Source organism: Eretmochelys imbricata, chromosome 7 (assembly GCF_965152235.1).
Source record: "Eretmochelys imbricata isolate rEreImb1 chromosome 7, rEreImb1.hap1, whole genome shotgun sequence".
Taxonomy (NCBI): Eukaryota; Metazoa; Chordata; order Testudines; family Cheloniidae; genus Eretmochelys; species Eretmochelys imbricata.
The window spans coordinates 14,584,064-14,598,342 of NC_135578.1; the positions used below are offsets into that span (position 1 = coordinate 14,584,064).

At 41.3% G+C, this 14,279-nt stretch overlaps 1 protein-coding gene across 1 annotated transcript in view; it reads left to right on the top strand.

Annotated features, from left to right (window-relative positions):
- LOC144267326 (contactin-4) overlaps positions 1 to 14,279 on the top strand; it is a 234,188-nt gene that overhangs the window by 211,718 nt on the left and 8,191 nt on the right. The window contains exons 13-15 of the mRNA XM_077821196.1: positions 6,146 to 6,304; positions 8,485 to 8,634; positions 10,696 to 10,766. Of these exons, the coding sequence (XP_077677322.1) occupies positions 6,146 to 6,304; positions 8,485 to 8,634; positions 10,696 to 10,766 (380 nt within the window). The remainder of the gene's footprint in view (positions 1 to 6,145; positions 6,305 to 8,484; positions 8,635 to 10,695; positions 10,767 to 14,279) is intronic.

The window sequence follows — 14,279 nt, forward strand, 5'->3', positions numbered from 1 at the left end:
AGCACAAACTTTAACAACCACTGCTTCCCATTAACATAACATAACATAAAAGAAAAGCGTATAAAGTTAAGCCAACTGTAAAATTAAACCAAAATAAATTTTAAATACAGGTCCATGCAAATACTTTGAGGGTATTAAACTTTCAAATAAGGCAAACAAAAATAAAAAATAAAAAGGGTTAAACATTTGAATAAACAAGTTATTACCTGATTTAAAACTTTTAACAAAAATGGATAAAATATATATTAATATTTGCCAAATTTATTGTATTAATTTGGTAACAAGGAATTTGCATTACTTTATATTTCAGATTATTTTAAAACTGTGCTATATGGAAATAAGATTAAAATATTAGTGAGTGGTTAGGATTAGAAGCAGAGTGTGCATTTCTGTTACTTGGCCACCATATCTTCAAGAAAGTTAGGAATAATTCCAGCATTCCTGAAGGCTGGTCATTGGGAAGTTTAGACTTGAAATTAGACGAAGGTTTCTAACCATCAGAGGAGTGAAGTTTTGGAATAGCCTTCCAAGGGAAGCAGTGGGGGCAAAAGACCTATCTGGCTTTAAGATTAAACTCAATAAATTTATGGAGGAGATGGTATGATGGAATAACGTGAGTTTGGTAATTAATTGATCTTTAAATATTCATAGTAAATAGGCCCAATGGCCTGTGATGGGATGTTAGATGGGGTGGGATCTGAGTTACTACAGAAAATTCTTTCCTGGGTGTCTGGTTGGTGAATCTTGCCCATATTCTCAGGGTTTAGCTGATTGCCATATTTGGGGTCGGGAAGGAATTTTCCTCCAGGGCAGATTGGAAGAGGCCCTGGGGGTTTTTCGCCTTCCTCTGTAGCATGGGGCACGGGTCACTTGCTGGAGGATTCTCTGCTCCTTGAAGTCTTTAAACCATGATTTGAGGACTTCAGTAGCTCAGACATAGGTGAGAGGTTTTTCGCAGGGGTGGGTGGGTGAGATTCTGTGGCCTGTGTTGTGCAGGAAGTTGGACTAGATGATCATAATGGTCCCTTCTGACCTTAGTATCTATGAATCTATTAATTAATTTACTGGCTCTATTTAAAGTAAAGTTTTTACCTTGTTTTCTTTTTGTTTCTTGTTTTGTTCTATTTTCAGTTGCTTTATCTTTTGGAGGTTTCTGCAAAAACTATAACTTTTAACACAGAGAAAGAGTCGAAGTGAGGAGAGGCAGGAAACAAGGGGGTGGGGGGATTGAAAAGCTACCGTCCTAGGAAGGTAGTGAGACTTGAGCCAAGAGAAATTAACTCTTAAGGTACAGGCAGCAGCAGCAAGTTTAGCAAACTGATAAAGGATATAAAAGAAAACATACTGGTATGTAAAAATATTTGAGAAAGGAGGTTATATTTTTAGCTGAGTGTGGAGTGTGGTTCCATGGGTCAAAGCAGTTGGGAAACCGCACACTGGGTTTCAATCCTGGCTCTGAGATGAGAATGAGGGTAATTATCTGCTCTTGTAAAACCTGAATCTGTTGCTTTTGTCTGCATGCCAAACAGATTGCAGGAGGGCCCTTTTTTTTCCTGCAGTTAACTGTTTTTGGGCAACTCCATATGTTAATGCATCAATTCTAGGTGTTAACTTGCTCAATTTTAGTTTCTGACTTTGAAATTCCTTTTTATTCACTCCCCTGCAATCCAGTCGCAGCTCCTGTCTCCTAATGTGCTCTGTGAACTGTACCATTTTTTTCTTCATTTGATTTACCAATTCAGCGAAAGTATTGTGTGCTATCTTTTCCATCTGTGCACTTACTTGTCCCTTTCTGACAGGCACCAGTCCAGGTCCCGATTTAGGTTTTACCAGCACCTGGCTTTTATCATAAGGTAGTGGTTGCAATGCAGTGGACCCCATTTCATCTTTTAATTTTACGAGGGCCTCTTTTTTCCATTTCTGTCTCCATTCTTCAGGCACAGGGTAGCTACCTGGAACCTGCTGTTTACCACCAATACTTATAACAGGGGACAGCACATGTGTTTTTTGTAGGTTCCTTACAGCTGTTTCCAATGTTTTATTCTGTTCTTGTGTTGGTTGTCTCTGGGCTGCTTGCTATCCTGCAAGGGGGGTGGGAGCATTCCAGGGCTGTGTAGCTTCTTTTGATTCTTTTAACTCTTTCTTTGTTACTGTTACTTGCCCCACCAATTTTGTGGTGTGCTGTTTTAACCATTTAACAGCCATGGTTATAGTTTGTAGTATTTTACATTTTAAGGCTACAGTCTCTGCCCTAGCCTTACAAATTACATTACATGTTTCTTCCCCATAATATTTTTTAAACTCTTTGGGGATTTGCAGGGAGGGGCTAAAGGGGTCCCCTAGCTCATGGTTTTCTGTCATATTAGATCTTGATTCCTACAACAGACAGCTCGCTTACTCACCAGATCAGCCATTGGGGTCACCAGTGTTGTCAGATGCCACCAGTGTGGTGCTCTGCTCTTTTCAATGTTGATAACAGTCGGCTGTATGCATGTGTGCTGTCCCGATTCTGCGCAGATCGCTGACACAGCAGATCTCAAGAGAACCGCCAATGACCAGAGACTCCGATAAGGTACAAAGGCGCCCGGCCAGGTTTATTGCCAAACGAAACAGTCTCTAGCTCCCCGGATCGGATGTCTACAGTTCTGCTAATACATATGTGGTCCCTGACAATGGACCGGCTCAGTCAGTGGTGGGATTTACCACTTCCCCCTAGGCCAGACAAAGACATCCACTCAGGGATGCATTCTTATACACAGGTACAAACAAGTTACACATCACTCCTGACACATCAAGGTACAACCCCTCTACGTATTGGGGTGCTGCCTCTCTCCTGGTACGTGTTGGTTCAAACCAGCAACTCTATCCGTCATATTACCCTTTTGACCCTGTCTTTTAGGATGGGTCAGCCTGTTCCTCATTATTTCTGTGGAATGTGTTCGTACTGGACTGTTCTGGTGCCATCCCGCCACCTGTGTATCCTATTAGTACTTGATACCCCTTAGATATGTGAATACGTCCAATTAACTGCCTTCTTCTTGCCAACTTTTGTGAGCGGGGCCTGCCTTTGGCTCCCAGCTTAACTTTGCTTTATGTTAGCAAAGTCTTGACCATTACTTTACTTCAGGCCTCAGTTCTCACACCGAGCCTCTGATACCAAGGGTTTATGTTTCAGGTCCTCATCTTACTACAGTAGGTAGAGCAAAAGAGCAGGAAGCTGGAGCGAGGTAGGAAAACAGAAATTGAGAGCAGAGGAAGGTCTGGGATAAGGAGGACAGGAACCAGGAATTAGGCAGGGTCCAAAGTGGCAGCCAGCCAGGGATTCACCTAGTTGCTCAGATAATTTCTTGGGCCTCCTGATGGCTTAAATTGTGCATCTGAGCCAATCTGTGGGGCCAGACATCTCCCCCAATCAGGAGATTTTGTGGGCGTGGCCCTGAGTGCGCTAAAGCTCTGCCAGTCCTCTTCTACACTGGTTTCAGTAAGCTGCCAGAAGGCCACTGCAGTCTGGGCACTACCTGGGGACCTGTAGGCCCATGTTCAAACCCTCATGCTGTTAAAGATCTATATATCTTCCAGAAGAGGGGAGTCATCCTTTGGAAGGTTATGGTCTATACTCTCATAACAGCAGGAGGGTCATGGCTCTGTTACTTTCCGCCCTTCCATACTTATGCTGGAGAGACTACCTCCCAAAACGACAGCATCCCTGCATGAGTAAGAATGCTGGCTCTTTCAAGACCTCCTTGAATGCTCACATGGTCTGTGCTTTGTCTAGATGAGTTTCCTTCTCACTACACTGACATTTTGTTCATATTTTTTTCCTTTGTATAATAGGCAGAATGACCCTTACCACACAGACGCCACCCTATACCTCCCAAAAATAAAAATAAAATATAAAAACCTATAACAAACAAATTTAACAAAAAACACCAAACCATAGTTTGAGCTCCAAAAAGGAGGTAAACCAGAGACTCCATGAAGCCTACTAAGGACTTATAGCTACCAATTTTCAAGCAAGACACTCAGATACTATGATCGTGGGTGAGAGTATAAAAACATAAGATAGATTTTTCTGTTCTTCCCTCTCCCCCTTTACTGGGGCATACAAAAAATTTTCCTGTGGAGAGAGCCACTAAGATACTATGGGGATAGGCATGGAGAAAGAGAATACATCCCATAAAAGTGTGTTAATAAATGCAAAGAAATAAAGTTTTAATAAATGTACAATATAGCCTTTCAAATTAAGTTATATTAATAACACAGATTAGATATGGTGTGTTATTCACATCTAGAATTCAAATAAATTAGGTACCTTATGTCAGAGGATAAAAAACAAGAAAAACTGACAAGACAATACTGAAAAGCATACCCATGGCATTGTATAAATAACAAATAAGCCACCCATCACAGGCTTAGAGTTCCATTCATTCTGAAGCCACGTAATGACAGCGTCTCTCGTCTGTGCATGCTGGCGGCTAAAACAGGCACACATTGCTGAAGTGATGGTGGATCAATATCTTAATTTCAGTTTCTCTTCTCTCCCTTCTCTCCCAGCTGTGTCTCTAGTTTTCAATAGATTTAATTAGTATAACATGGAAGAACGTCTACGAAGTTATCAAACTATCTTGTCTAAGGAGAACTGTATTCTCCCAGAGTCTTGGAAGTAAAAAGTACCACAGCAGTTGCTTTAAAGTTTGTGTTACTGGGGAGGGTTTGTTGTCTAATTTGTAAGACACTTGGCCAGGCTGGTTGCGAAAGAAGCAAGTCTTACAGCAGGTAATCGAAAGTGATATTATATTGTGTATTTGAATAAGGTACGAGGTGAGAGGCCTGAATCTGTACAGTGTTGGTCTAAATCATATAGATTTAAAAGCTGGAAAATCTTGTAATTCAATTTCTGCTGAATTTTGAAATTTGAAACACATCCACCAATCTTACAAGTCGGCAAAAATGAGGTGGGAGAGAGGGAAGAGGATTGTGAAAATGTAGTATGGGGTTTTTTTTTTATTTTAGAATTTTGAAATGTCATGGAATTTTTAAAAATTTCAACCGGCTCTAGTAAAGCCTTCTCTTAACCAGGTTTTAAATAGGTCTTTATCTGTATCATACTTCTGCCTTCCTTCTTTATAGAAGGAAATCAGAAATTTGGGGTCTTTGGCCTTTCCTGTGCACATACAATCTCAGCCTATCCAAATCATGGCTTGAGTTTGCAGGAAAGCTGTCTGTTTTATCACCAGAGGAAACCCAAATGGTTATCAAGCAAAGATTTTCCAACTTCAGTAGTTAGTAGAGAGGAGGAGTCTGACTTCTTGGAATTAGGAGACCAAACTTTTGTGTTTCTTCTTTTGGACATTTGGTTCTTTGGGTTATTTCTTTTCAGGTCATTGCTATTGAATACTTTGTGATAATAGCTGTTTCACACAGAGTGCTGTACAAATACTAAACTAATTGCTTTGGATTATTACTACAGGGAAATGATTGAACTAGATGTACCATCGCTTTAAAGCCCTGATTCTGCAAATCATTTAAGCATGAGTTTAAGTTGTCTAGAAAGCACTTAAGCACATTCTTATGTGTTTTTCTAATTAAATTCTCTCCTGTAAAGTCTACTTCAACTGTAGTAATTCTCTTCTATATGGGCTACACTGCCCATGCGCTGCACTGCTGGTCTCCCACTAAGGTCATTGGTAGGTCTGGGTGGGGCTGGTTCTGGGGCTGGGCAAACTGGGCGGTAGCCCTGGGCACCAACTTCCATGGGGCTCCACCATGCCACTGGGTGCTTCTTTTCCCCTCTGCTCCGACAGGCTGTTTTTGCTCCACTCTGATTGGCCAGCCTTTGTTTTGCCCTGCTGATTGGACAGTTGTTTGGCTGTTGTGGGTTTTTTCCTAGTTTTGGGGGAGTTTTTTTGCTATACCTCTGCAAAGGGGCATGTGCCAAACACATTTTTCACCCTGGGCGGCAAAACAGCTAGGGCTGCTCCTAGATCTATGTGCTAGAGGCAAAAACCATAGAGCCATACCATTCTAAGGCTGAACTTTCTGTTTCTGAATCTTAAATGAAGAATAGAACATTTCTTCCTTCACATGCTATATTGTGTCATTTTAATAATTTCAGCTGAACTGTTTTGTATGTATTTTATAACAGGTCCACCAGGCCCACCTGAAGCCGTGACAGTAGATGAAATCACTGACACTACAGCTCAATTATCCTGGAGGCCAGGAGCAGATAATCACAGCCCCATTACTATGTATGTCATTCAAGCAAGGACCCCATTTTCTGTGGGATGGCAAGCAGTGAACACAGGTAAATGCAGAAGTCAGTAGTAACTAAAGTTGGCCACGAAAGAATTCTGTACATGTAAAAACTGATCCATCATTACACAAACATACAGGATGAGTAAAGTTAGCTATGCAGCCAGAATAACTCATGCCTCCAGCACAGTGATTACAACTGTTTGGGAATTTTTCACCAAAACTATTTTGTCTGAAAACGCCCATTTAGTGAAACTGAAACCTTTTCCAGGAACCTATCCATTTAGGTACAACTTTTGTCAGAAAAGCTTCCTCAAGTCTGGGAGGGAGAGAGAAACAGACAGATACAGACCCACCCACCTGTTCCAGGATAGCCAATAGCCTGGTGGTTAGGGCACTTGCCTGAGATGTGGAAGATACAGGTTCAAGTTCCTGGCCTGAATCAGGAATTCTCACCTGGGTCTCCCACATCCTAGGTGAGTGCCCTGACCACCTGGCTATTATGAGGTAGCGTCTCTCTCATTTTTCACGGAAAAACTTCAGAAGATCTTGGGTTTGTCTCAAGGTGGAATGGGAAAAATGGCTGAAATCCCAAAAAGTTTCATGGAATGGGAAAACCACTTCCTGTCCAGCTCTAATAGCAATACATTCGGTCTTTCTTAATCCTTTCCAGGATTTGCCAACCTTGCAGTGGTATTACTCAACCAGTTTTTCTCATCAGTTTTTATGCACTGTATTTTCGGGGAAATATTTCTTTCCATTATTTCATATATTACACAGTGCTACGCAGGTGATGTACAATCATGACGACAACAATCATACTCTAAAGACATCTTTCAGGCGACAGACAGCGTCATCCGGAGTAGCGTCTCTTTTGGCGGAATTACTTTCCCAACAGAGGAAGAACAAAATTCCACTGTATCTTTGCTCATTCTTCAATATGTTCATTTGATTCAGCAAATTCTTGTGAAAGACACAATTTATAATAATTGTTTCAACTGCTGTGAGCAAAAGGTTCAGAATGCTACAGTATGTATGGAAAGCCTTCTCTACACATGAAAGTTGTACTGTTTTAACCAAGCCAATATGGTTAAAACTATACAACCTAGAGTGAACATAGTTACACTGATATAAATATGCTTATACCAGTATACCTATTCCTGCATGGGAAGGGAAATAAGCTATAATGCTATAAGGCACCTTCTTATATAATGCTATAAGGCATCCACACTAGGGTTTGTATCAGTATATCTCTATTAGTTAAACCAATAACCAGCTAAACAAAATAATCATATGGTACAAAAACTGTGTGTAGATCAGGACTAAGTTGTGTTACCTTTTAATGAGACTATATAAGGATACGGTGGTATTTCTGTGAGGATGAAAAGTCAATTTCTAAAGCATAGATTTCCTTAATGCCTGCATATTGTTTGTATACATCCTGCTTTGCTTCCCCATATTAAGCATTGACAAAAGAATAAAATGGGAAAACACACTAAGGGCCCAGATTCATAGTCCTTAACTGTTCTGCTCTCAAGGTGATCTTCCATTGTTTAATAGGTTTCAGAGTAACAGCCGTGTTAGTCTGTATTCGCAAAAAGAAAAGGAGTACTTGTGGCACCTTAGAGACTAACCAATTTATTTGAGCATAAGCTTTCGTGAGCTACAGCTCACTTCATCGGATGCATACTGTGGAAAGTGTAGAAGATCTTTTTATACACACACAAAGCATGAAAAAATACCTCCTCCCACCCCACTCTCCTGCTGGTAATAGCTTATCTAAAGTGATCGCTCTCCTTACAATGCGTATGATAATCAAGTTGGGCCATTTCCAGCACAAATCCAGGTTTTCTCACACCACCAGCACCCCGGATTTGTGCTGGAAATGGCCCAACTTGATTATCATACACATTGTAAGGAGAGTGATCACTTTAGATAAGCTATTACCAGCAGGAGAGTGGGGTGGGAGGAGGTATTTTTTCATGCTTTGTGTGTATATAATAAGATCTTCTACTCTTTCCATAGTATGCATCCGATGAAGTGAGCTGTAGCTCATGAAAGCTTATGCTCAAATAAATTTGTTAGTCTCTAAGGTGCCACAAGTACTCCCATTGTTTAATAGTTTCAAGACTGCGCCTATAGATCAAGAGGCTACTGTTATTCAATGACTGAATAAGTGTAATTGCTCTTAATGTCCAACTCTCACTCTCCTAACCTGAGGGTATATTTCAGTTCCAGATATCATTGATGGCAAGACATTCACTGCAACCGTGGTGGGTTTAAACCCTTGGGTTGAGTATGAATTTCGAGCAGTTGCAGCCAACCTCATTGGGATTGGGGAACCAAGCAGACCCTCAGAGAAAAGAAGAACTGAAGAAGCTCGTAAGTAGTAGAAAGGAAGCCCAATAAAGTCTTTTTTAAAAAGCACCTTGCCATAAGCAGTAGGTTACCTTGAACAAGGTTAAGAAGTATTTTCTATATGACAGTTTCTATAAGCTATATTATCTAGTTTCTCCTCTGCCTCATGGTATAACATTCACAAAGAGCACACATAAATAGAGTAGAATAGAATTAATAGAAAAAATGAGGCCCAAGATGGGCTTTATTCCATGCTTTCTAGAAGTACATGACTGGGAACACTTCACCCAATTCCCCCCATGTCCTGTATAGCCCAGCTGACAAAGGGCATTTGAGGAGAGGTGAATTCAGCTTCCTCTGAAGATAGGATGGATCACTGTTGTGAACCAGTCTAGTAATTCCTGCGTTGTCCCACATTTGTGCTGAGGGAACACTAGTAGAGTACAGTATGATTACTTTTTTCTACAGATCAGAAGTGAGTTTCTGGTCTACTCCTCTCAGGTACATCTACACTTCACACTCCTTACGGTGGAGTGTAGAGGACATACATTTCACACCCTTCCAGCATGGGTATAAATGGCAGTATATACTGAGGCACTGCTTAGGCCCCTGAACTCTTACATTAGGGTATGTAATCTATACAGCACTGTACACATCCAAGCAGTGCCTCTCCCAGCAGTGTCGTGTCTCACTGCCAGAGTCTTTCCCTGTCACAGAGAAAGGCTCCAGCAACATGGAAAGGCTCTGGCAGTGGGGGGAAGGCAGCCAGGAAAGGCTCTGACAGCTCCCTACTGCTGAAGCCTTTCCCCACTGGAGTGTGGAGGCAGCTTGTTTTTTACTGTGGTGTGTAGCTACGCTAACTCTACACACTGTCACTAGTGGTGTGCAGTGTAGATGTAGTTTAAGAGGCAGAGCACAGAATTTGCAGTGCAGAGACAGAGGAGAGACTTAGGTAGCTTTAAGTCATCCTGAGGCCTTCTTGGTCCTGGGCCACTCCATGCTCAGACAGCTCTGGGGCATCTGTGAGAGTTATGGTGAGGGCTGGCCAGAAAAAATCAATTCCGTTTCACAAAAAATTTCAAGGTTTCTTTTCATTTTGATAAGGAACAAAAATAAGACCTTTTGAAATGTTTTTCACAAAAAAACACAAGATACAGAGAGCTGTGCTTGCATGTCAGAATAGCCAATGGGCTGGTGGTTAGGGCGCTCACCTGGAATATGGCAGAACAAAGACTTAAACCTGAGTCTCCCACATTTGAGGAGACAACTTTCACCACTAGGCTTTTGGCTACTCTGGGGTGGGTCTGTCTTGAAATTCTCACTGAAACCAATATATTTCCATGAAACATTCTGGGTTAGACAATATGGTATTTCCAACAGAAATAATTTTTGTCAAAAAAATTTCAACCGGCCTTAGTTACTGCAGCCTCTGTGGATTGTCCTCTGCGCCACAGCACTGCCCATAATCTCTGCAGCACAATGTGCTATGATCTCGTTCCTGACAAGCCACACTCCCTGACACCTTTAAAACTAGTGCTCATGAGGAGAGCCTTAAAAGGCAGCCTTATAGACGTCTTCTGCAGTGTCTGCGCCAAGGGGCTTTCAGAGCCCCTTTATGCCGCTCTAGCCCTTTGACCTGCCCTAAAGGTCTTGGAGCAGGGTTGGAGACATCACCCCAGGCAATTGTCACGAGGACTGTTCATTATGCATCCAATCTTGTAGTTCTTGCTCTGTCTTAACTCAGGAAAAATTCCTACTGACTGCAGGATTTGGCTCTAAATTGAAAAGCAGGAATCAATATTGTGAAAATAAATGGACCTTGTTATATGGAAAATAAATATTTAAAACAAGCAATTAGCAACTAGATACATGGATAATAGTCCATCTCACTTACAAAAAACTAAAAGTATCTGTTCTCTGTGCTCCTTTCGATAGTCAGGCTCATGGTCCCAAAAGGGAAAAGTCACAAGATGCCAGTACTACATGTGCCTCTTTCTTTCTCTGTTTAAAATGAATCAAACTTCTAGCTTCAAAATTAATCACTTGTGCTTCCATGCCACCTCCTGTAACATTTCTTTTACACAGTTCCTGAAATCACCCCGGCTAACGTCAGTGGCGGTGGAGGGAGCAAGTCGGAGCTGGTCATTACCTGGGAGGTAAATGAAGTATAAATCAATGGGAGAATTAATGCATCTGTTTTATAAGGCTGGACGATCGAGGTGCTAAAGGAGCACTCAAGGACGATAAGGCCATTGTGGAAAAACTAAACAAATTCTTTGCATCAGTCTTCACGGCTGAGGATATGAGGGAGATTCCCAAACCTGAGCCATTCCTTTTAGGTGACAGATCTGAGGAATTGTCCCAGACTGAGGTATCATTAGAGGAGGTTTTGGAACCAATTAATAAATTAAACAGCAGTAAGTCACCAGGATCAGATGGTATTCACCCAAGAGTTCTGAAGGAACTCAAATGTGAAATTGCAGAACCACTAACTGTAGTCTGTAACCTGTCATTTAAATCAGCTTCTGTACCAGATGACTGAAGGATAGCTAATGTGATGCCAATTTTTAAAAAGGGTTCCAGAGGTGATCCCGGCAATTACAGGCCTGTAAACCTGACTTCCGTACCAGGCAAACTGGTTGAAACTATAATAAAGAACAATATTGTCAGACATACAGATAAACATAATTTGTTGAGGAAAAGTCAACACGGTTTTAGTAAAGGGAAATCATGCCTCAACAATCTACTAGAATTCTTTGAGGAGGTCAACAATCATGTGGACCAAGGGGATCCAGTGGATATAGTGTACTTAGATTTTAAGAAAGCCTTTGACAAGGTCCCTCACCAAAGGCTCTTACGCAAAGTAAACTGCCACGGGATAAGAGGGAAGGTGCTCTCATGGATTGGTAACTGGTTTAAAGATAGGAAACAAAGGGTAGGTATAAATGGTCAGTTTTCAAAATGGAGAGAGGTAAATAGTGGTGTCCCCCGGGGTCTGTTCTGGGACAAGTCCTATTCAACATGTTCATAAATGATCTGGAAAAAGGGGTGAGGTGGTAAAATTTGCAGATGATACAAAATTACTAAATATTGTTAAAACCCAGGCAGACTGGAAAGAGTTACAAAAGGATCTCTCAAAACTGGGTGACTGGGCAACAAAATGGCAGATGAAGTTTAATGTTGATAAATGCAAAGTAATTGGAAAACATAATCCCAACTATACATACAAAATGATGGGGTCTAAATTGGCTGTTACCACTCAAGAAAGAGATCTTCGACTCATTGTGGATAGTTCTCTGAAAACATCCACTTAATGTGCAGCGGCAGTCAAAAAAGCAAACAGAATGCTGGGAATAATTAAGAAAGGGATAGATAATAGGACAGAAAATATCATGTTGCCTCTATATAAATCCATGGTATGCCTACATCTTGAATACTGTGCGCAGATGTGGTTGCCCCATCTCAAAAAAGATATATTGGATTGGAAAAGGTTCAGAAAAGGACAACACAAATTATTAGGGGTATGGAACGGCTTCCTTATGAGGAGAGATTAATAAGACTGGGACTTTTCAGCTTGGAAAAGAGACGGCTAAGGAGAGATATGATTAAGGTCTATAAAATCGTGATTTGGTGTAGAGAAAGTAGATAAGGAAGTGTTGTTTACTACTTCTCGTAACACAAGAACTAGGGGTCACCAAATTAAATTAATAGGCAGCAGGTTTAAAACAAATAAAAGGAAGTATTTCTTCACACAACGCACAGTCAACCTGTGGAACTCCTTGTGAGAGGATGTTGTGAAGGCCAAGACCAGAACAGGGTTCAGAAAGAACTAGATAAATTCATGGAGGATAGGTCCATCAATGGCTATTAGCCAGGATGGGCAGGAATGGTGTTCCTAGCCTCTGTTTGCCAGAAGCTGGGAATGAGCGACAGGGGATGGATCACTTGATGATGATTACCTATTCTGTTCATTCCCTCTGGGGCACGGGGCACTGGCCACTGTCAGAAGACAGGATACTGGGCTAGATGGACCCTTGGTCTGACCCAGTAGGGCCATTCTTATATAGTGTGCAGCACATGACTGATGATGATCTGCTCACACCAATTTTATCCCATTGTATTTCCATTCTCCAGTGAAGATACTGCTGATTTACACCTGTGTATGAGAGCACAAGACCACATTTATTGAAAAGGTTCCTGCCTTTGATTCAATTAGACTAAAATCCAGCCTGTTCTTCCATGGAGGCTCTCCAAGCAATGGAACTAATGCATATTTTTTGTGCAAGGGGGGTGGAGCTGGCTGTGGGTCGGCGGTGCAGGATGTGTGCACTACAATGTGTCAGTGAGCTCCACAATGATCCCTGCACATCAGCACAGACAATGGCAGAACATGGATGGGCTGGGCTAGGGGGTGGAGAGAGAGAAAGGATCCTTTTGTCCCCCATCCCAGGAAGCAGCTCCGTGGCCTGGGAGGTAGGGGCAGGATTCCTCCACTCTTGCTCCTCTGCACACCTGCCCATCATCTGATCTGGTTACTCAGGCCAGCCACTCCACAGAGAATTAACCTTGGTGTATAAAATAAGTTTCAAGAGGCCAAATCCTGAGAGGTGCTGATTTGCTTGATGAGTTGTAGGTGATTAGCGCCAGGCTATTTTTGTTGAATAACAGTAAATGGTCTGAAGGTGGCTCTAATGATAGTGCATCATACAGAACTTGCATTAGCGGTTGATTTCAGTCGATCACAAAGCCTAGAGAAGAAGAAAGCACAGATGAAAAATTCTTGAAGGCAATTGAGGGTGAAATATTCATTGTTTTGACTGCTCTTATTTTCATATTGGGGTGTGATGGAGGGAGTTAAACTAGCCATTAATATAACTAGATTTGATACTGCCCACACTGAGCACTTCTTTTGAGTAACCTGGCAGCCGAGAGTCACCAGAGGTATTTTTGAAGATTATTAAAAATCTGCAAATGTGTTTTTATCCTCACTGCATGGCTCAGTGTGTTGACCCTTATCTTCCCTTGGACTAATTAGTTTCACTGAATCCCTTAAAGACACTCAATATACGTTTTTTTTTAAAAAATATTAGAGAGATATCAAAACCATCATCCGTGACTTTGAATCATGTTTTGAAAGTATCTTAGTTTAGGCTCCTCTAAAATGATCAACACACAGTCATTTTCTTTTCTTTTTTTAAAAATCCATATAACACTGATTACGGAACACTCACTTCAAGTTAAGGAGTACTTGTGGCACCTTAGAGACTAACAAATGTATTTGAGCATAAGCTTTCGTGAGCTACAGCTCACTTCATCAGATGCTTATGCTCAAATACATTTGTTAGTCTCTAAGGTGCCACAAGTACTCCTTTTCTTTTTGCGAATACAGACTAACACGGTTGCTATTCTGAAACCTGTCACTTCAAGTTGTTTTATTTTTACTCTGATACTCAGAAAAATCACATAAGCACACACTTAAGATCCATTGGCTTTAGTGAGACTAAAGCACGTAATTTTACTGACTTGGGGCTTTTATTGCTTATGTTCCTTTTCTAAGGTTAAAAATATGAAGCTAGGCAATTGCAGCACGTACAAAAGTGACCTGAAGGGGAAAATCTCTTCATTTTATGTGATACATCATTTGCCTGCCAGTCTCCATCACTTTTATG